We start from the raw sequence: 23,985 nt of genomic DNA, 5'->3' as shown, positions 1-23,985 counted from the left end.
GAGTCAGACATGACTGGACTTAACATCAGGGGAAACCTTTACCTTACTTTACACTGCCAAGATAATCCGGGATAAAAATACTGGGATATAGGACAGTATCAACTCTTTTTCCTGCAACTCTTGGATTTCTTGGATTGCCTTCTAAACGACTTCCTTCGTGCCATTTTTAAAAACATTATTACTATTCAGAGTTGTGTGTGTGTTTTCCGGGCTGTCCGGCCATGTTCCAGAAGCATTCTCTCCTGGTGTTTCGCCCACATCTATGGCAGTCATGCTCAGAGGTTGTGAGGTCTGTTGGAAACTAGGCAAGCGGGGTTTATACAGTAGAGTCTCACTTATCCAAGCCTCGCTTATCCAAGGTTCTGGATTATCTAAGCCATTTTTGTAGTCAATGTTTTCAGTATATCGTAAATTTGTAAATACAGTCATTACAACATAACATTACTGCGTATTGAACTACTTTTTCTGTCAAATTTGTTGTATAACATGAAGTTTTGGTGCTTAATTTGTAAAATCATAACCTAATTTAATGTATAATAGGTTTTTCTTTAATCCCTCCTTATTATCTAAGATATTCGCTTATCCAAGCTTCTGCTGGCCCGTTTAGCTTGGATAAGTGAGACTCTACTGTATATCTGTAGAGAGAGTGTGTGACTTTCGCCAAAGTCAGAATCCAACCTGGAGCCTTTTCGTAGGGTTTTCTTGGCCAAAGGATCCCCAGAGGAGACTCGGGCGTTTTCTTCCTTTAGACAGCACCTGGGATTTATTGTCGGCCGCCCATCCAAGTGCCGACCAGGGCTGACCCTGCTTAGCTTCCCCAAACCAGGCAGGATCTGTGCTTGGAGGGTGTATTAGGCTTGTATTCGTTTCCTTGAGACGCCCCTGTGGCTGGGCATTTGGGTCTGAATATGTCCAACAGAGATTCAGTTTGAAAGAATCCTTTTTCCATTTCAATCCGCACATATTTCGAATCCAAATTATCACCACCATCATTATTATGATGGGGATGGTGCCTGTTTGTTTTTCAGGGAAACCCACATTTAGGAAGGTAGAAGGATCTCTAATGGACAGACCCAGCTGGAGGAGCCTTTTCGGGAGTGCTTTGTTTCCTTCTTTTGTCAAATGTCTCGCTGAGAATAGATCGCAAAGGGAAAGGGAATACGAACTTCAGGGAAGGAAAAGGACCCGTTGGCTCAAAACGGGGGGATAGAGATGCTTGAAAGAAGCATTTGGTTCCTTCTAGTCAAGTGTTTCAACCATCTTTTTATGCTCATTATTTATTTGTTTGTTTAAATATATTTATATGTATATATTTATATAAATTATAAATTATTTATATTTATTTATTTTATATTTATTTAAGCAATGCATTTATTTAACCAATAATAACCAATAAATATATTTATATTTTATAAATATTATATAGGGGCCCCTGGTGGTGGCGCAGTGTGCTAAAGCGCTGAGCTGCTGAACTTGCAGACCGAAAGGTCGCAGGTTCAAATCCTGGGAGCGGAGTGAGCGCCCGCTGTTAGCTCCAGCCAACCTAGCAGTTCGGAAACATTAGTATTCCCAGTCGTTCCGTGTCTGTTGTTTCTTCGAATCCAGTTCAAACGTACAGGCCTTCTCTTGACAAGATTTGTTTCTGAGGCTGAGAGAGTGCGACTTGCCCTTTCCATGGCCTTCTATGCAGAGCCCTTGGTGTCAAGCAAGATATAAACTCCGGAAAAAGAGAAAAAGGATCCCGAGTCCCTTCGATTTCACCCCATTTCCCTTGAAATAAAGAAGGAACAAGCTGGAGCCACCCCCACCCCCCCCAACAACAACACAATGCTTTCTAGAAGTCGTTATAAAGATTTCAAGAAATCTGAAATGCGGCGCTTTTGTTTCCTTGTCAAAACATTTGTTTTTAATGTGTTGTCGGAATCACTGAGCTGCTGTGAGTTTTCCGGCTGTATGGCGATGTTCCAGAAGCATTCTCTCCTGACGTTTCGTCCACATCTATAGCAGGCATCCTCAGAGGATACCTGCCATAGATGTGGGTCAAACTGCCAAGAGAGAATACTTCTGGAAGATGGCCATACAGCCCGGAAAACTCACAGCAACCCAATTCGTTTTCTTTTTCTTTTTCTTTTACAAACTGTCTTGCAGACAGATGTCTAGGAAACTTTCCTGTATCTCGGATTTGGAGTTGGGTCCCATCCTTAACTGGTGAAACACTGCCGAATGAATGCAGTGCGGCTCCGCTTTGGAAACAATTATTCGGAATCATGGGAACGACGCCTAGGATCCCATAGCACGGAGCTGGGGCAGGTAAAGTGGGGCCAAACTGCGTTAAATCGCAGCCTCAACCTTTTCCCCCAAATACAGACTTTGGTGGGAGCGACATCAAGACGGGCAAAAATGCAATAGGTTTGGGGACATGTCTGGAGGAAAGGAAGAAAGAAAAGAGGAAGGGAGGGGAGCAGAGGGATGGAGAGAGAGAGAAAGAGGAAGGAAGGAAGGAAGGAAGGAAGGAAGGAAGGAAGGAAGGAAGGAAGGAAGGATGGAAAGAAGGAAAGAAGGAAGGAAAGAAGGAAGGAAGGAAAGAAGGAAGGAAGGAAAGAAGGAAGGAAAGAAGGATGGAAGGAAGGAAAGAAGGAAGGAAGGAAGGAAGGAAGGAAGGAAGGAAGGAAGGAAGGAAAGAAGGATGGAAGGAAGGAAAGAAGGAAGGAAGGAAGGAAGGAAGGATGGAAGGATGGAAAGAAGGAAAGAAGGAAGGAAAGAAGGAAAGAAGGAAGGAAAGAAGGAAAGAAGGAAAGAAAGAAGGATGGAAGGAAGGAAAGAAGGAAGGAAGGAAGGAAGGAAAGAAAGAAGGAAGGAAAGAAGGATGGAAGGAAGGAAAGAAGGAAGGAAGGAAGGAAGGAAAGAAGGAAGGAAAGAAGGAAAGAAAGAAGGATGGAAGGAAGGAAAGAAGGAAGGAAGGAAGGAAGGAAGGAAGGAAGGAAAGAAAGAAAGAAGGAAGGAAAGAAGGATGGAAGGAAGGAAAGAAGGAAGGAAGGATGGAAGGAAGGAAAGAAGGAAGGAAGGAAAGAAGGAAGGAAAGAAGGAAGGAAAGAAGGAAGGAAGGAAAGAAGGAAAGAAGGAAGGAAGGAAGGAAAGAAGGAAGGAAGGAAGGAAGGAAGGAAAGAAAGAAAGAAAGAAAGAAAGAAAGAAAGAAAGAAAGAAAGAAAGAAAGAAGGAAAGAAGGATGGAAGGAAGGAAAGAAGGAAGGAAGGAAGGAAGGAAAGAAGGAAGGAAAGAAGGAAAGAAAGAAGGATGGAAGGAAGGAAGGAAGGAAGGAAGGAAGGAAGGAAGGAAGGAAAGAAAGAAAGAAGGAAGGAAAGAAGGATGGAAGGAAGGAAAGAAGGAAGGAAGGATGGAAGGAAGGAAAGAAGGAAGGAAGGAAAGAAGGAAGGAAAGAAGGAAGGAAAGAAGGAAGGAAGGAAAGAAGGAAAGAAGGAAGGAAGGAAGGAAAGAAGGAAGGAAGGAAGGAAGGAAGGAAAGAAAGAAAGAAAGAAAGAAAGAAAGAAAGAAAGAAAGAAAGAAAGAAGGAAAGAAGGATGGAAGGAAGGAAAGAAGGAAGGAAGGATGGATGGAAGGATGGAAGGATGGAAGGAAGGAAAGAAGGAAGGAAAGAAGGAAGGAAGGAAAGAAGGAAGGAAAGAAGGAAAGAAAGAAGGATGGAAGGAAGGAAAGAAGGAAGGAAGGAAGGAAAGAAGGAAGGTTGGAAGGAAGGAAGATTGGATGGAAGGAAGGAAGGATGGTTGGAAGGAAGGTTGGATGGAAGGAAAGTAGGAAGGATTGTTGGAAGGAAAGAAGGAAGGTTGGAAGGAAAGATAGAAAGAAGGAAGGAAGGAAAGAAGGAAGGAAGGTCGGAAGGATGGATGGATGGATGGAAGGAAGGTAGGATGGAAGGAAGGAAGGTTGGATGGAAAGAAGGAAGGAAGGGTTGGAAGGAAGGAAAGACAGATAGGGGAGAGGAAACGATCTCCCCTCTCCCTCCAAGTTATTTTTCATCATCATCATCATCATCATCATCATCATCATCATCATCATCATCATCATCATCATCATCATCGGTTACCTTCTTCAAGAGACAGACTTTTCTCCCTTCCTTTGTGACTCGATTGGTGTCTCTCTCTCTCTACATAATCCAATGGGGATGAGAGTGAGTGGAAGGATCCTGTGACAGACCTTTACTCTTACCCTCCTCCCCTTTGACCAGGGACCAGACATACATAGATCACATAGATACAGTACATACATAAGGGATCTCTTAGGAGTTTATGAGCTGAATCCAAAAGAAGAGGGTCTTGCAGAGGGAGGGGAACAGTCACAGCACCCACGCTGCTACCTTGTTCTTTTAAACTCTTCCACAAAAAAGTGATTTTTCCAATGACTGGAAAACGCCAAAGATGTGTGTATTTCCAAGCCTCAGACCCGGCAGCGGGAGGGGGAGTGAAGTCGGGAACAGCCCCACCTTCCCTCCAGGCCCCTCCCTCTCGTTGGCCACGCCCCTTCTCCCCCTCCTCTCTTTCTCTCCCCCCCCCCCTTCCAGTCTGGCCTCCTTTTCCAGCCGCCGGGTCCCCGGAGATTCCTTTCCACATCTGGAGGCGGCTCAGCCGGGTCAGGTCCCCGTCTGCCTGGGGCCACTGCCTTGGAAAAGCCTTTAACCCTTGGCAGCCCCTTTGGAAAGGCCTCTCGGTGTGATTTGGGAAGGATGCTGGGAGGGGCTGTCCAAAAAAGCGACTGGGAATATCTCTACTCCCTCCTTTGTATTGTCCTGGCTGGCCTTTCTGGTCTCTTCCAATTCAATGATTCCACCATCTCCAGTTTTGAACAAATGTGACCATTTGTGTGCATAGGAATCAGGAAAGTTCCTTTTTGGGGATAGAAAGGTTCCTGAATTCCCCAGCAAATAATATAATAATAATAATAATAATAATAATAATAATAATCCTCAAAACACAGCAGACAAAGAATCAGTACAAGAAAACCGCACTACAAACTAGAGCTGACAGCACAACAAAACATTGCATGGAAAGTTCCTTGACAAAAGTGAAGGAAAAGCTGATAAGAAGACCTGGCTATGGCTCACAAATGGAACCCTGAAGAAGGAGACAGAAGGCCTGATCCTTGCAGCCCAGGAGCAAACCATCAGGACAAAGGCAATTAAGGCTGATGACCCAAAATGCAGACTGTGCAAGGAAACCGACGAAACCATTGATCATATCCTCAGCTGCTGTAAGAAAATCGCACAGACAGACTACAAACAGAGGCACAACTATGTGGCCCAAATGATTCATTGGAACTTATGCCTCAAGTACCACCTTCCAGCAGTAAAGAACTGGTGGGATCACAAACCTGCAAAAGTATTGGAAAATGAGCACGCAAAGATACTGTGGGACTTCCGAATCCAGACTGACAAAGTTCTGGAACACAACACACCAGACATCCCAGTTGTGGAAAAGAAAAAGGTTTGGATCATTGATGTTGCCATCCCAGGTGACAGTCGCATTGACGAAAAACAACAGGAAAAACTCAGCCTCTATCAGGACCTTCAAAGACTCTGGCAGAAACCAGTGCAGGTGGTCCCGGTGGTGATTGGCACACTGGGTGCCGTGCCAATAGATCTCAGCCGGCATTTGCAAACAATAGACATTGACAAAATTATGATCTGCCAACTGCAAAAGGCCACCCTGCTGGGATCTGCACGCATCATCTGAAAATACATCACACAGTCCCAGACACTTGGGAAGTGTTTGACTTGTGATTTTGTGATATGAAATCCAGCATGTCTATCTTGTTTGTTGTGTCATAATAAAATAATAATAATAATTTTATTCTTGTACCCCGCCTCTATCTCCCCGCAGGGACTCAGGGCAGCTTACAAATGCAAAACAAATATACATACATAAAACATCAAATACCGAAAACACAAGAATGAAAATTAAAACATACGATTAAAATCAAACCATTAGTAAGACAAAGTTAAAGTGCAGCAACAAAACATAAGGATGGGCTGATCAAATGTGACTTATGTGTGCTTGGGAAAGTTACTTTTTTTGTTTTGGAAGGAAAGGTCCGCGAATGTCCTCCCTTTGGGGAGCAATGGTCGCAAAAGGAAACCGGGAAACGGGTTTCTTCTCCCACTTCAGGGGAAGTAAGCATTTCTATGTAAGTAGGAAAGAGATCTGGGCAAACAACTGCCATTATATAGACCAGACATGGGCAAACTTCAGCCCTCAGGGTGTATTGGAGTTCAACACCCACAATTCCTAACAGCCACCCGGAGAGCCGAAGTTTGCCCATGTCTGGTCTATACTGACTATATAATGCAGTTAAAAATGGATTACATGGCAGTGTAGATTTAGCCTTTCGTGAGGGTGGTTGTCACTCCCAGAATGCCCCACAACCAGAATGGTTGGGTGAACCCGGTTCCCCCAAAAAAGAACTGTTCCAGGATGCCAGAAATACAGTATGATCATCTTTAGGTAAAGGTAAAAGTTTCCCCTGATGTTAAGTCCAGTCATGTCTGACTCTGGGGGTTGGTGCTCATCTCCATTTCTAAGCCGAAGAGCTGGCATTGTCCATAGACACCTCCAAGGTCATGTGGCCGGCATGACTGCATAGAGCACCATTACCTTCCTGCCGGAGCGGTACCTATTGATCTACTCACATTTGCATGTTTTCGAACTGCTAGGTTGGCAGAAGCTGGAGCTAACAGCGGGAGCTTAAGCCGCTCCTGGGATTTGAACCTGGGACCTTTCGGTCTGCACGTTCAGCAGCTCAGTGCTTTAATGCACTTCGCCACCGGGGCTCTGATCATGTTTGTATATTTGGAAAAATCTACTTTGGATGAAATGCAGCTCTCAGAATCCCAAGTAGTCAGGATGGTTCAGGGATGGTTTAAGGCCACTTCCATACTGCCATATAATCCAGATTATCAAAGTAGATAATCCACATTAGGTAAAGGTTTTCCCCGACATTAAGTCTAGACATGCCTGAGTTTGGGGGTTGGTGCTCATCTCCATTTCTAAGCCAAAGAGCTGGTGTTGTCCATAGATGCCTCCAAGGCTGGCATGACTGGATGGAGCACTGTTACTTTCCCCATCAGAGCAGTATTTATTGATCTACTCAAATTACCTGCTTTGAATTGGATTATATGAGCCTACATTTAATCCAGTTCAAAGCTAATAATCTGGATCTTATATGGCAGTGTAGAAGAGGCCTAAGACTTGTTGCATCCCTAAACATGACTTCCCTGAACTCTTGGACATGAGAGCATTCTGTAGGTATCTGGAAAGGTTCCTTTTTTGTCTTTTGGGAAAAGATTAAGAAGATTCTTGTTCTCCACCTCGTCTTCTTTCCAAGGTATTTCCCACCTAAGATCTATCAAAAGCAAACATCTTTCCATTCATGGTTTGCTCCAAAACCCAAAGCTGGAGGGGGGCATATTAAAGAAATATAAAGGGAAGGACAATATGGGACATGTGGACCTTTGTAGCTCAAATGTAGACATTGGATTTCTGGGGAGGAACCTGGCATGCTCATCTCATTGTTGGGCTTCCTTGAGTCAAAACAGAAGACAGACCCCAAATAATAATGACAAGAAGAAACAACAACCTCAGTGAACCAGAGGGGTTGGCCAAGGGCTGAGATGTCTTGAGTCCATAGTCACCTCTCTGTGACCCTAAGGGTGACTTAAAGGGTGGCTGTCATTAAAATGAACCATTAAATTCCAAAGTCGGAAAAGGACAGAGCGGAAGAGAAAGATTTGAACTGGACAAGATGTAGGGACTTTCTGCTGAAAGAGAAGGGAGGGAAGGACTTATTAGAAGGGAGTCAATTTCTCTTTCCTTCTGTCTCATAACACTCCCTTGCCAATAAAATCCACTGATTCCTCTGCTTTTTCACATTTATTCGCTGATCCCTGGATCTCTTATTTCCCTTTTGAATGTAAATTTTAACACAACCAAGGGCAAGTGAAAGACCCAGAGCACAACAGAGCAATGAAATGGGGATAACTTTACGAAGTCAAAGAAGGACAAAGCTTGGAATGCAGAAGATCCCTTGCTTACTGCAAGAATTTTCCATCTCCTCATAAAAGAAAACATGCCTTTACTATTATCAAGCAAACTGGGGTTTTATAAAGGTATTTCAGATGTGCTTCTTGGATGCAAGGATTATTTTCCCTCCTCAGTCTTTCCTGGTCTAAAAACCAGGGAGTCCCTGGCATCTTAAAGTCACAAGAGATAGGACTATCTTGAAGATATTAGCACACTTGCTGAACAAAGCAAAGATTTGGTTGCTAAAAGATAACAAAAGTTGGACTTATCATTATGTCTGGTTAAGAAGGAAGTGTTAAAGATTTGAACATCCATAATATACAGCAAGTAGCTAATCTTGAATTATTATCTAGTAGGGATGTGCGATCAATACCAAAAAAGTTTCAAAAGGCATTACAAAATTAGTGGGTGCCAGCATTTCACTTCTAAAGTGTTTCTAAAGTATCATTAGTGAAAATTTCATAACTATAACGGGAGTAACAAAATTTCATTACTTTTTCATTATAGTAATTGCGTAAGTGGGGAAACTTCAGGGGCTCCTTTCTCCCTCATTTTTACAGTTTCAGAACATTTCACTTATCCACAGATTTTTGAGGAGATTTCAAAGTTTTTATGAACAACATTAAAAAAAACTACAAGAGTTATCTTCTTGAATTTTCTTTATAATGACACAAGATAACAGGAGAGCTTTCCTGCACTTTCAGAAATATTCATACATCCACTGATTTAAGGGAACTTTTTTAAAGTTTTGACAAAAGCATTTTTTTAAAGCCATGGAATGTTTCTTATATTAACCAATAGAACTTCCATTTAGGGATTTTTTCCCAGCCCTGCACAGAAATTTACTTAATAGAAGTATCAGTCATGGAATCATATAATCACAGAGTTCGAAGAAACCTCATGGGCCTTTTGAATTCTCTGGAATATGTTTCCTTGCCTCCCCAAACTACATTTCCCAGAATTCTGTGCATTCTCAGTCTCTTTCCCAGTGAACTCTGCTTTCTCCTTGTCGTTTCCTTTTCCTAATGGCGAAAAGCCATATATTTAAAGAGAAAAGGAATTTTTTTTGGCTTTGCTTTGCTTCTTTGCCTTGAAAATGAAACTGACTTTGGGAGGCTTCTGAGATTTACAAAATGCAAATAAAAAAGTGTTGGGTAAATTCTGATTCTTAACGGATATCACGTCTTAAGTACGAATTTAACAAATTTAATACTATGACTAACAAAAAATTGCACACCACTATTATCTAAACATCATGCAATTCTGCCAAAAAAGGTGGGAATGACATGTAATACTTTTGCATGTAAATAGTGTTGATAATATAATAATAATAATAATAACTATTATTATTATTATTATTATTATTAAAGTCAAACTGTGCAAGGAAGCTGATGAAACCATTGACCATATCCTCAGCTGCTGTAAGAAAATCGCACAGACAGACTACAAACAGAGGCACAACTATGTGGCCCAAATGATTCATTGGAACTTATGCCTCAAGTACCACCTCCCTGCAGTAAAGAACTGGTGGGATCAGAAACCTGCAAAAGTATTGGAAAATGAGCACGCAAAGATACTGTGGGACTTCCGAATCCAGACTGACAAAGTTCTGGAACACAACACACCAGACATCACAGTTGTGGAAAAGAAAAAGGTTTGGATCATTGATGTTGCCATCCCAGGTGACAGTCGCATTGATGAAAAACAACAAGAAAAACTCAGCCGCTATCAGGACCTCAAGATTGAACTTCAAAGACTCTGGCAGAAACCAGTGCAGGTGGTCCTGGTGGTGATCGGCACATTGGATGCCGTGCCAAAAGATCTCAGCCGGCATTTGGAAACAATAGACATTGACAAAATTACGATCTGCCAACTGCAAAAGGCCACCCTACTGGGATCTGCACGCATCATCCGAAAATACATCACACAGTCCTAGACACTTGGGAAGTATTCGACTTGTGATTTTGTGATATGAAATCCAGCATATCTATCTTGTTTGCTGTGTCATAATAAAATAATAATAATAATAATAATAATAATAATAATAATAATAATAATAGTGTGTGTGGACAACTTAGCAAATATTTTATGCCGCCTCCAATGAGCTTGAGCAAAGTTTCAGAAAAAAGATGGAATATAAACAACAATATCATCATCATCATCCTCATCAATGGCCAACTGTCAGGAGTATGTTGATTGTATGTTTCTGCATGGCAGTGAGTTGGATGGAATGGCCGTTTTGGTCTTCTCCAACTCTATGATTACAGTAGAATCTCACTTATCCAACACTCACTTATCCAACGTTCTGGATTATCCAAAGCATTTTTGTAGTCAATGTTTTCAATACATCGTGATATTTTGGTGCTAAATTCTTAAATACAGTAATTACTACATAGCATTACTGCATATTGAACTACTTTTTCTGTCAAATTTGTTGTATAACATGATGTTTTGGTACTTTATTTGTAAAATCATAACCTAATTTGATGTTTAATAGGCTTTTCCTTAATCCCTCCTTATTATCCAACATATTCGCTTATCCAACATTCTGCCGGCCTGTTTATGTTGGATAAGTGAGACTCTACTGTATATGATAATGATGATTTGATTACATTTTTTCTGGAAGAAGCATGGAATCCACACCCCAGTATTTCATTTTGAGATTTGGCCCTTTTTGTAATTACTGTACACCCCTATGAATAAACCCTGTTCTGTTTTACCTGTTTCCTTCTTCCTTGCACCCAAATATTGAATAGCTGAAAGGGAAAAGGTTGGGAGGAGAAGGGAGGAGGGGGGCAAAGTCGGCCCCCAAAACCAGACTGCCGCGCAGCAGCTCCAAACGTCTGGCCTCTCGCTTCAGGCCATAATTAATTTGAGATTTATTTTTATTGGAGAACCCAGTCTCGTCTGACCTTAGCCAAACAAGACTCCAGCTCGAGCCTTGATGCGCTTGAATGAAACGGAATATTTCTCTCCAACTTCTCTTCAGGCATCCGTGCCTGCTTTGAATTTGTTCCTCAGACTTCATATATTTGGAGATTTGAAGGAAAGATTTAAGGCTTCCCCCGCCCGCACCCCCTTCCTCCCCTACAGAGATGGCAATGAGGGGGGAGCAGGCCCTGAGAAGTGGCACAGCAAACGCATAGGGCTCCAAGTCTGTTTTCTTAAAGGGGTACCTTACCAAAAGCCCCCCAAATAATGGAACCTTTGGAAGGTCAGCTGAGTTACTGAATTAACAGGAGGGGATCTAGTTACTTGGATTCTGATGTCTGGAAAAGCAGGAGGCTTGCAATGTTGCTTTTTAAAAAAGCAACATTGTACTTTCTTGCAGCCAACACTGTTTTCCTTTTCACAGCTCCAATAAGATAAATAAAGTACAAACTCCTAGCAACATTTTTAAGGCAGGTCACATAAGAAGAGGAAAATAATGTATTGCCGTTCCCTTTGAGAAGAAGTTGACGAGGAGACTATTCATGTTGAAAAGCAAATTTGTAAAAATTGTTTGGATTTTTTTCAAGACTAAAAGATTAAATATACAGTAGAGTCTCACTTATCCAACATAAACGGGCCGGCAGAACGTTGGGTAAGTGAATATTTATTTATTATTTATTTACAGCATTTATATTCCATCCTTCTCACCCCGAAGGGGACTCAGGGCGGATCACATTACACATATAGGCAAACATTCAATGCCTTTTAACATAGAACAAAAACAAACAAACATAGGCTCCGAGCAGGCCTCGAACTCATGACCTCCTGGTCAGAGTGATTCATTGCAGTGCTTCATTGCAGCTGCTCTCCAGCCTGCGCCACAGCCCAATATGTTGGGTAATAAGGAGGGATTAAGGAAAAGCCTATTAAACATCAAATTAGGTTATGATTTTACAAATAAAGCACCAAAACATCATGTTATACAACAAATTTGTCAGAAAAAGTAGTTCAAAACACAGTTAATGTTATGTAGTAATTACTGTATTTACGAATTTAGCACCAAAATATCACGATGTTTTGAAAACATTGACTACAAAAATGCATTGAATAATCCAGAACGTTGGATAAGTGGGACTGTACTGTATGAGGTATACATTTTTTAAAGCCCTAAATATCAAGCTCCATTAATCTGTATTGCAGAAAGATAGTATAACTCTACTGTGTTTACTGGATCTTACTCCCTGGTAAATGGCTATAGCTTGATGCTACTACACCCAGAATACATGCAGTTTGAGACACGTTTTCTTAAGGAGGATATCTGCAGGTATTCTTTACATGTCTGTGTTTGCATGCCACCATGGAATACAGAAATGATAAGAGAGGCATCAGGGTTCGACAGTATCGTTAATGTTTTTGGTGAAAACGTCAGTGTTTTGAACTATCAACACCCCCGTCTCCATTTATAAGACTTCTCAAACTTTCCAGTCAGGGTGATGCTAAGAACAAGCCAAATATTGTTTCCAATGATTCTAGCTCCATTCCCTCTATGAATATACTTCTTTGTGTAGCACTAAAAACATTATGACTGGATGAAAATCCTCCCCAAAGGAAGACATTATAAACTGAACTATGATTCCCTTCTTTTCATCTCATTTCCAAGCTTCCTAACGTACACACACACACACACACACAAATATCTTTGGGTAGCTTTTAACACTAGACTCTCATTTTATTACTCTGCTGGCCTTCATCTTCCAAGTTCTAATCTAACATAGCTGTGATCCTGCATTTGTTGTTATCTTTCATCTCCTGTCAGCCTTAGCAGGTGAAGGACCTTGTAGGAGAGTTGCCATTCCAAAAATCACAAATGTTTGTCCATCCTTGTGCTACAGAATCATTCTTGCTCTTATGTTGAACCAAGTCACCCATTCTTGCATCCACATACATTCTTATTATTTATCTAATTTATGGACTCACTTTCAACCTTTGGGTTTTAGTCAGAGCCTCCAAATATGTTGAGCACCTTGGACAGTTCTTTGTAAACTCAGATTGAAAACCAATATTGGGAGTAGGGATAATAATAATAATAATAATAATAATAATAATAATAATAATAATAATAATAACAACTTTATTTTTACCTCTATCTCCCCAAAGGGGACTCAATGCGGCTTACATGGGGCCAAGCCCGAATAAAAACAATAGCAATATAAAACACAACAATAGACAAAAAACATGCACAATTATAAAAATTTAAACATTCGCCAGTAAAAACAAATGACAAGGACTAATAAAAACATGGATTAAAACGGAGAGGTTGTAAAAGTAGACTGGGTAAGGTGCACCATATAAATATTGTAAACACGAGGTGACTGATAAAGTGCTGCAAATTCTTAGAAGTGCAAATTGCGATGGGAATAGACCCTGTGTCTATATCAAATTGACATAGATAAAAAGTGCAAACCTGTACAGGAATGGTCACAGATACAGATTGCTATGGGGATGAGCAATCTTTAACTAAAGTTATCCATAAGTAAAGGTAAAGGTTTTCCCCTGATGTTAAGTCCAGTCATGTCTGACTCTGGGGGTTGGTGCTCCATCTCTATTTCTAAGCCGAAGAGCCAGCGTTGTCCATAGACACCTCCAAGGTCATATGGCTAGCATGACTGCATGGCACGCCGTTACCTTCCCTCTGGAGCGGTACCTATTTATCTACTCACATTTGCATGTTTTTGAACTGCTAGGTTGGCAGGAGCTGTGGCTAACAGCGGGCGCTCATTCTGCTCCCAGGATTTGAACCTGGGACCTTTTGATCCGCAAGTTCATATCCATAGGGATCAGTAAATCTGGCCTTGTTTCTTCCAGCCTCATTGCCACTTTTGCTTATGGACAGCCAAGAATCCAACCCATGTCACACCATTTCCATATTAGTCTGCTGTTTGTTTGTTTTCTAAATTAATGTGAGTAATTGTATCAAAACATGGATCTTAACAATAATTTTATATTTGTCTCCAAACAACAGATCTGGAAGTATTTCATTTTTATTACTGCCTGCTTGGGGATTCCGAGAGTTATAGTCCTTAACATCACTTTCTCAAAGTTCTGTAAAACATTTTGAATATATTTAGATATTTTTGGGAAGCAGATTATGTCAGCATAATAGGGAACTGTGAAGCAGGGTGGGTAATTAAGCTGTGGGCCACATATTGACCTGGAAGATACAGATCTGATTATTTTGCATTGGAGTTTGTAAAGGGCAAATCCCTTCAGCATTTTTGGGATCTGCAGCCTTGCTGATTCAAACTTTGAAAACAGTCAGGCAAGCCAAGAAGTGCATGACCTCCCTTGAAAAGTATGGCATTTTTGGGCCAAAAGAGCCACTGCACAAATATTGAGCACCACATTTTCCAGTTTAAAAACCCAACACAAATGCTGGATATGGAATAGTTTGTCCACACTCTGAATTTTTGAGTGAATCAGAAGAGTTAGTCTAAATATAAAATATTGAATTAAAAAATACAAATGTCAACATCAAAGACTAATCAGTTTCACCCTAAATATGTGGCTGTTTATTCTCATGATTAACTGACAATTGGATTAACCGGAATAATTCTAAATGTCTTAACTGACAGTTCAGATAAGCAGCTATTACCACATTAATTCTTGCTGACCTTTCAAGGAAGTTACACATAGCTTTTACAAAAGTTCACCGAGGTGGTGTCACTAACCTTTGAGCAGTGGTTCTCAACCTGTGGGTCCTCAGGTCTTTTGGCCAACAATTCCCAAAAATTCCATCCAGTTTACCAGCTGTTAGGATTTCTGGGAGTTGAAGGCCACAACATCTGGGGACCCACAGGTTGAGAACCACTGCCTTACAGAGTTCTTTAAGGATTTCAGTAAGGATGTGGATAGTATGATCTGGTACCCATTCTTTGTACTCCTTTTAGATTTTTTGCTTAATGAGTACCATATCAACATTGTTGGAGGCACACCACCATCACCACATTCCCATTCATTAATATATTGAAATAAATACAATGTTTCCCAACTCAGAAATACAAATGATCTATTGATCAGCTCATGAATAATGAACAAGTCCATTAATTCATAGTTAAAATGACAGAGCAGCAAAAGTTACTTCTACATCTAATTTGAGGAATGGTTTGTAAACACTGAGTCTCCCTGGTGATTATGGAGTTATTCTGTTTTGGTTTTTAATCAGAGTTCTCCAAAGAACTGTCCAAGGTGCTGAACAGATTTGGTGCCTCAGATTGCTTCTACCCAGTTAAATAAAATCCCACATTTTCTGCATTGAAATGGAATACAGTAGAGTCTCACTTATCCAACACTCGCTTATGCAACGTTCTGGATTATCCAATGCATTTTTGTAGTCAATGTTTTCAAAACATTGTGATATTTTGGTGCTAAATTCGTAAATGCAGTAATTACTACATAGCATTACTGTGTATTGAACTACTTTTTCTGTCATATTTGTTTTGGTGCTTAATTTGTAAAATCATGACCTAATTTGATGTTTAATGTGTTTTCCTTAATTCCTCATTATCCAGTGTATTCACTTATCCACCGTTCTGCCAGCCCGTTTATGTTGGATAAGTGAGACTCTACTGTATATGGCAGTGTGGACTCAGATGATTCAGTTCAAAGCAGACATAGGATGTTCTGCCTTGATATTCTGGGTTATATGGCTGTGTGGAAGGGCCCTCGGATTAAAACTCAGAGGTTTTCACTATCTCAATGTCTAATATCAGCATGAGATTTCATGGGCAGTTTAGTTGTCTTCTACAGAAGACATCACCACAGGTGAAATAAGAAGGAGTGTTATCTTAGCCATCGGAAGCAAGAAACAAACAAAAACAACCAATTGTCCATCTGCATGGATGCAATTAAATATTAAATTAAATATTAAATTAAAATTAAATTAAATTGACCTCAAATTTAGTAAATCAAAACCAACAGGGATGTCCAATTTGCAAAAAGAAAAAAGAAAAAAAGTGCTACAATGCATCTGAAAGTCTGGATGTGGAAGTAAGATTTCCACCATTGCTGAAAATGGCTCTGATCATGGTGTTGCCATGGAAAAGCAACAAACAAATAGAAAGGTGGTGGGGATGATGAGTTAAAATGGATGCAGACCAGACTGCATACAGTGGCGAGATGCAACAGTTGTTCTCTTGAGTTCAGAGTCTGACTATAGTTATTTTTTTTTTTAAAAAAAATCTTCCCAATGCTTTAGCACACATTTTGTTGAAGTTATCTTTTGTCTCCAGAAGCCATGTCCACTATAGTTGCTTAAGTTGTTTAAGAAACACAAGCCCCCCACAGCTCTTACTCTCTTCCCCTCTCTGTTTGAGCACATGGAACTAGTTACACTGTCCACTGGATCTTGGCCAAGAAGTAGTTATAATATTTTATCTGTACAAGAGAGAGATGACAACATGTCGGCCAGATTAAATTCACATATTAATCCCAAAGGTCTTCCTAAAATATCATCATACTTAAGCATTGAAATTGCACTTTTAGTGTGTTCCCATACATTATCTCCGTTCGCTTTTGTGTCAAAACCTAGGCCATCATGAATGCTGAAATGGCAATGCAGCCAATTTTGTCTATCTGAAAAACTATGCAAACCTAAACTTCTGTAAATTACGGTTGAACATGGCAGTTTCATGCAGCATGGAAATCAAATTTGTAACTTGATAGTACCATTCAGTAAAATGTAAAAAGTGAATCCCAAGACAAGATACAGCAAGAAAGGATATAAATGCCAAGGAATGAATCCAGCACCTTTTGCATGCAAACATGGGCTCCAACACTCAACTAAACCTTTCCCGTATTCACTTCATTTCTACTTCAAGACCATTCTCTGTGTGTATGTGTGTTCATCATTATACGAGTCATTTAGCTCCCATCCCACTGACATAGTGAAAACAGACCTGATCTTAAAGGACTCCCCGCTGAAATAAACAAACCGCTCTTTATTGATTATGACGACTGAGTATGATTGCATGGGAAAAGTTTACAGACGCCATACTTTGGAACCAGGCCCATCTGATGCACTTAACCATCCCATTTTGAATGTTTTGAACAGCAAAGACTCATTTGTACTATAATTGAATTCAGTAAGGGGTTTTGTGGTTGATTTCTTTGTTGTTGTTTTTGCCATTGACTTGAGATCGGCAAGAAAGAAAGAAAGTCTATGAGCCATGAACTGTAGGATACCCATCATGCAGACATGAGTTATTCTACCCACATACTGTTTAATAAGACTTAATGCGGAATGAAACAGTGACTTCAGGTAGGAGATTTGGGTTGCCACTTCAGAAAGAGGGCAAATTGTCACATTATCATGTTCATAGTATTTGTAAAAGTAGAACAAGTCTGGGTTGTTGTATGTCTTTCGGGCTGTGTGGCCATGTTCCAGAAGTATTCTCTCCTGACGTTTTGCCCACATCTATGGCAGGCATCCTCAGAGGTTGTGAGATATGGATAAACTAAGTAAGGAAAGGAAAGAATATATATCTGTGGAGAGTCCAGGGTGTGGCAAGAGTCCTTTGTCACTGGGAAGCCAGCATTAATGTTTCAGTTAATCACCCTAATTAGCATTGGAAAGGTTTTGTCTCTTGCCTGGGGGCATCCTTTGTTCAGTCATTAGCTGCCCTCTGCCCTCAGAGTGTTGGTTCCCATCTACTGTTTTGATTTTAGAGTTTTTTTAATACTGGTAGCCAGATTTTGTTCATTTTCATGGTTTCTTCCTTTCTGTTGAAGTTGTCCACATTCTTGTGGATTTCAATGGCTTCTCTGTGTAGTCTGACATGAGAACACAGAAATGCTGGACCACTCCAACAATTATCATGTCAGACTACACAGAGAAGCCATTGAAATGCTGGCTTCCCAGTGACAAAGGACTCTTGCCACACCCTGGACTCTCCACAGATATATATTCTTTCTTTTCCTTACCTAGTTTATCCATACCTCACAACCTCTGAGGATGCCTGCCATAGATGTGGGCGAAACGTCAGGAGAGAATACTTCTGGAACATGGCCATACAGCCCGAAAGACATACAACAACCCTGTGATCCCGGCCATGAAAGCCTTCGACAACACATAGAAGAAGCCTCTTTAGTCCACTCTTTACCAAGACTTGTTACATAGAAAATACAATGCAATAGTTATCATTGGTAGTTAAAGTCCTGAAAAGTCAACAGTCCACCTGGTGAAACTGTGCTGAATAAATCCCTTCCTAGTTTAGTGAAATATAGTGTGGTGGTTTAGACTAGGCATCTAAAAGACCAAGATCTGGATCTCCATTAAACTATTGAAAACCAATGGGATTTTTTTCATGTCAGTAGCGACTTGAGAAACTGCAAGTCACTTCTGGTGTGAGAGAATTGACCTTCTGCAAGGACATTGCCCAAGGGACACCCGGATGTTTGATGTTTTACCATCCTTATGGGAGGCTTCTCTCATGTCCCCGCATGGGGAGCTGGATCTGACAGAGGGAGCTCACCTGCTCTCTCACTGGATTTGAACCACTGACCTGTCAGTCAGCAGTCCTGCTGGCACAAGGGTTTAACTTTGGCCCAGATTTTATCCAAGATTTTACCTTTTGTCCTTGAATGTGATTTTCATGACTTGTTTTTATTGTTATTATCTGTTTTATTGCTTTGTTTTATTGTTGTGGACTGGGCTTGGCCCCATGTAAGCCGCTCCGAGTCCCTTCGGGGAGATGGGGAGGGGTATAAAAATAAAATAATAATAATAATAATTATTATTATTATTATTATTATTATTATTATTATTATTATTATTATTATTATTATTATTAACCCATTGAGCCACCAGGGGCTCATAACCCAATGTGTGATTTCCAGCTTAGCCTCAGAGGAAGGCAATAGAAACTCCCCTGTGAACAAAATTTAAAAAGCCATCTAACAGGTTTGTTTTAGGGTTTCCATAAGTCAGAAATAGCTTGGAAGGTCACTGCAACAAACTGTATATCCAAGACTACATACATTACTTCTGATGCATCAAACATTTGCTATTCAATTGTGAGCGGGAGGACTCAAACATATAAGAGTGGTTTTATGCTCAGAATTCCCAATGTCCATTGTAGTCAGAAAGTCAATTGTCTTCGCTGTTTTTGTTTTATACATCCATAACACAGACTTACATTTTCCTCCCTCCTGAGCTTAATCATCAAGATTGCCTCCCCACCCCCTAACCCTGAGATTTTTGGCACTTCATCAAATTATGAACCTTGTTACAGACTTAACCCTTCCACATTGCATCCAGATAAAGCTACATTTATTTGAGTTCCCTGGGGCAAGGGAAGAGCCATTAAACTAGTTCAATTCAATCGTGTAAATACATACTTCAATTCAGCAGGAAGTCACTTTCTAAACAATTGACAGCATTAAGTTGGATATCTTCTGCATGTTTAAAAATTGGCCTCAGTATGATTATAGGAATCTGCCATGAGCTGAGTTAGGAAAAATACAATTAGTTGAGCGAAAATAGGAAAGTTGAAAAAGACAATTAGAGCATGATGCTCAGCCTTTAGAATTACCATAGGTAAAGGTTTTCCCCTGATGTTAAGTCCAGTCATTTCTGACTCTGGGGGTTGGTGCTCATCTCCATTTCTAAGCCGAAGAGCCGGTGTTGTCCGTAGACACCTCCAATGTCATGTGGCTGGCATGACTGCATGGAGCGCCGTTACCTTCTCGCCAGAGCGGTACCTATTGATCTACTCACATTGGCATGTTTTCGAACTGCTAGGTTGGCAGGAGCTGGGGCTAACACCGGGCTCTCATTCCGCTCCCGGGATTTGAACCTTGCACTTTTTGGTCCGCAAGTTCAGCAGCTCAGTGCTTTAACACACTTTGCCACCAGGACTCCCAGAATTACCATAGAAGCTCCTTTTTTGCAACATCCATGATGTGTCTTCTAACTGCAAGCTTAATACATTATGGGTTTTACAAAAAGGAGCTTAAATGCTCTTTCTAAAAACTGAGCTTCATGCTCTGTTTCTGACTTTTTCAACTATTCTGTTTTCTTTGGTGGAGGCTTCTTTGGAGGCTTTTAAGCAGAGGCTAGATGGCCATCTGTCGGGGGTGCTTTGAATGCGATTTTCCTGCTTCTTGGCAGGGGGTTGGACTGGATGGCCAATTCGATGATTCTATGATTCTCCCTTCTGCTAAGCCATCTCACAGGTCTGGATCTGTTCCAGCTGGTCTACTTAAGATCCAAAGATAATGATAGGATAAACCCCGTCAAGGCTTGAAATATGGATCATCAACAAACCAACTATTTTCAAGGATTTAGGGAAATGAGTCATTGATTTATGTGCAGTTCCGATCTTAGTGATCTGCATTCAACCTAAGCATACATCTGGTGATTGGAGCACAACAGAGACCATTCTTACTTGCCTAACAACTATCATCATCATCATCATCATCATCATCATCATCATCATCATCATCATCATCATTTAATTACTTATTAATCGCCCTCCATTCACGATGCTCTAGGCGATTTACAAGATAAAATTGTAAAGGATAAAAATACATAAATACAAATATGGATAAAAATTAAAATAGATTAAAAGCTCTAGTAAAGAGCCAGGTCTTGAGTGCTAGGGTAAAAGGCCCCAACTCACGCATGGCTCTCATATAGGGCGGCAAGGCATTCCATAAGGCAGGGGCAGAAACAGAAAAAGTTCTGCACCTGGTCCTCTCCAAGTGCACTTCTCTAGGACCGGGTACATAGAGTAAGTCTTGTTGGGATGGTTGTTGCGACCTCCGATGATGGGAGAAGGAGAGACGGTCCCTAAGATACAATGGGCCCTGGCCATAAAGAGTTTTAAAAGTCAGGACTAGCATTTTATATAGACCGTGGTAATCAGTTGGAAGCCAATGCAGATGCTGCAGCACTGGTGTTATGTGGCATTTCATGGGTGTTCTTGTGAGTAGCCTGGCTGCCGCATTTTGAACAATACGGAGCAACAACTATAAGCATCAACCACAGTTATTTAAAAAATGCAATTGAAATAAAAAAATGAAGTTAAGTCTAATTAATGAGAAACTCCCACACATCTTTTAAGCTACTGCTCTCAGCCTGAGATTTATTACCCTGATCCTTGAGGTCCAGAAAAGAGTATCCACGCTCAGAGTCTCAGGGCTAGGATCTGAGATTTGGGGTATCTATCTAGCCAGGAACCCTCTGTTGACCTCAAAGAACCTTCTGACTTGTTCCTCTTCTCATAGATCAAATAAGTTATCTTTTTTTTTATTACAGCCCCACACATTTCCTTGTTGGTTAAAGGAAATTCTAGTCGTGTTATTGAAAGCTCTGGATCTATCTTAGGAGGTAATGAACTGCCATGTTTGGAGTTGTCATATGAAAGCCAAAGTCTAGTCTGATGGAAAGGGTCCAACTACACAAAATGCATGGATTTTGTCACACCTTCCTCAACTATTTTTTTTCAGATAGAGAAAGTAGCAGCTGTCTGTATTTTAAATTCTTGAATTTATTGTAGCCTGATTTAAAATGTATAATCCAGATGTTCAAGGCCTGGTTTGTTTACATTCCTGAGAACTGTTATGGGGAAAGGAAAAACCATATATATGACACACACACATACACAATATATATATAGTCTGACATAACTCTGGGCTCACACACACATTAAAAAGACATACCAGTTGGCAACACAGACATTAACAGCTTGGGTCTCTCATTACATAGCAACCAGTTCAGGTCCAGAAAAAGCAACCGGTTAAGATTCAAATGACAGGTATGTCCCCAAATTTCCATTGTACAGTCCAGCAACACACAAATTCAACTACATTTAGAAGGATTTGAGTAATTACAACTCTTGGAATTCCCTAGACATTGTGGCCCATAGCTATGGGATGCTGTATTCTGGAAACAATAGTCAGAGGCCCTTTCCACACTGGCCAATATCCCAGGATCTGATCCCAGATTATCTACTTTAAAGTGAATTATATGAGTCCCCACTGCCAGATAACCTGGGATCAACAGATAATCTGGGATCAGATCTTGGGATGTAGGGCAGTGTGAAAGGGGCCTGGGTCTATCTTAAGAGGTAATCATGAGACAAAAGACCACGATTGTTTTAAAAAATGTATAAGGAAAAAAAGTGAAACTTAGACAATTTTGCAAACTTGAAAAGTTTTACCAAAATCCAGGCATATCCTTAAAAAGGCTCAAGAGAGCAAAACCAGCAGACTCATCCTTCTGTGGTATTCCAAATAGTCTCAAAGGTCATCTCAAAATCCACTTCTGCCACAAAGTTTTATATTTAATATTAATTTTCAGCCCTGACACTAAAACTGAGGCTCTCATTCCATCTACACTTTTCTTGGGATCAATTTTCCATCAATATACCATCTATGATCAGGACAAGAAAGGCAAATGATGAAAAATAAATGGGAAAGGAACAGAAATGTGCAGTGGCTGATATGAATTTGAAATTATCATTTGGGTTATTATATAACATATACATATACATGTCATGAGTACACCATGTCGAAAGGGAAATTCAATGAATTAAAATTACTGGTCCTAAATAGAGATGGGAGGAATATTTTAAAAATCCAAAAGAATTATCAAAATGTTCTCAAGAAAGCCTGTTAAAAAGAACTAAGCAATGGCAATAATCATCATTCTCTGAGTGTTATTCTATGCAAAATTTGCACATTATTGGGGAAGTTTTTTGGGTGGGAAACGGCATTTTTCTTAATAGAAAATAATGTTTCTGTGCAGAAAACAGAATTTGCTGCATTGAAGTTAACATATTGTCCGCATATCTGTTCTATGCAAAATAAGTCTGACATTGAGGATGATAATAATAATAATAATAATAATAATAATAATAATAATAATAATAATAATAACTTTATTTGTATATCCCGCCTCATCTCCCCGAAGGGACTCGGGGAGGCTCACAACAGGGACAAGCCCGAAACAACAACACAACATATTTGACAAAAACTTAAAGGATAGTCTTTGGATATACTGTAGATAGACTTTCATGCATTGGGGAAATAAGTTGTAAAATTCCAACACCTCTCCCCCTTGGTTAAATTTCAATCCCTATATAAAACAAGCCACGAGATGTAGAAATGATTTAGCTTGGAAAACACCAACAGTTCCATCCAATTCACATGCAATATAAGTGCTTTTTTCAACAGGATATTTTTCAATGATTTTTTCAAGTTTACATATTGCCATAGAGAATCAAGACACATCTTTAAACTTTGATAAATTATCTGTTCAATATGGGAGGATTTGTAAATGTTTGACATTACCTGTTTAAAGATGCTGTCATGTCTTACCTTGACGTAAGACGACGTGTCTGGGACTGTCTGGAACATCCTCACGTGTAAATAAAGGCCTGAAAAAGCACAGGGCCTGAAAGAATGGTTTTGAAAAGAAATTAATGGGAAACGTAATGACTTGTATTACCACGAGCGAGGACTTTCCTTTGCACTGATCTTTGGTCCACAGAAGTTACAACCACTGCTGGGTTTGGTCATGTAAACACTTCTGGACAGGAGTTATCAACAACACTGGAGGCAACACAGCCAGTGTTGCATTTGCTGTCAAAATAACGACTTGTTTTTATAGCACTACTTTCCCTGAACCTAACTGTATGGTAGTATGAAGACCTTATTATTATTTTATTTTATTTTAAATCCAAGTGATGATTGCTAGGAGTGAGTTGTTATCTTCTGCATGGTTACTTAGGGATAGAAATCTTACTGAAACTTTTTGTGATTTTAAGCATTTATACGATCACAATACAAGAGATGCAGTAGAGCCTCACTTATCCAACATAAACGGGCCGGCAGAACGTTGGATAAGCGAATATGTTGGATAATAAGGAGAGATTAAGAAAAAGCCTATTAAACATCAAATTAGGTT

At 40.2% G+C, this 23,985-nt stretch overlaps 1 protein-coding gene across 3 annotated transcripts in view; it reads right to left on the bottom strand.

Moving 5' to 3' along the window:
* Positions 1–23,985, bottom strand: part of fli1 (Fli-1 proto-oncogene, ETS transcription factor) — a 148,875-nt gene that overhangs the window by 116,225 nt on the left and 8,665 nt on the right. For 2 of the 3 annotated variants that reach the window (XM_062960892.1, XM_008114365.3), the window contains exon 2: positions 23,370–23,472. In XM_062960892.1, the coding sequence (XP_062816962.1) occupies positions 23,370–23,435 (66 nt within the window). In that variant the 5' untranslated portion in view covers positions 23,436–23,472. The remainder of the gene's footprint in view (positions 1–23,369; positions 23,473–23,985) is intronic. The other variant, XM_062960893.1, reaches the window with a different exon arrangement.

Source organism: Anolis carolinensis, unplaced genomic scaffold (assembly GCF_035594765.1).
Source record: "Anolis carolinensis isolate JA03-04 unplaced genomic scaffold, rAnoCar3.1.pri scaffold_8, whole genome shotgun sequence".
Lineage (NCBI taxonomy): Eukaryota > Metazoa > Chordata > Lepidosauria > Squamata > Dactyloidae > Anolis > Anolis carolinensis.
This window is presented reverse-complemented; position numbering and strand designations above follow the sequence as displayed.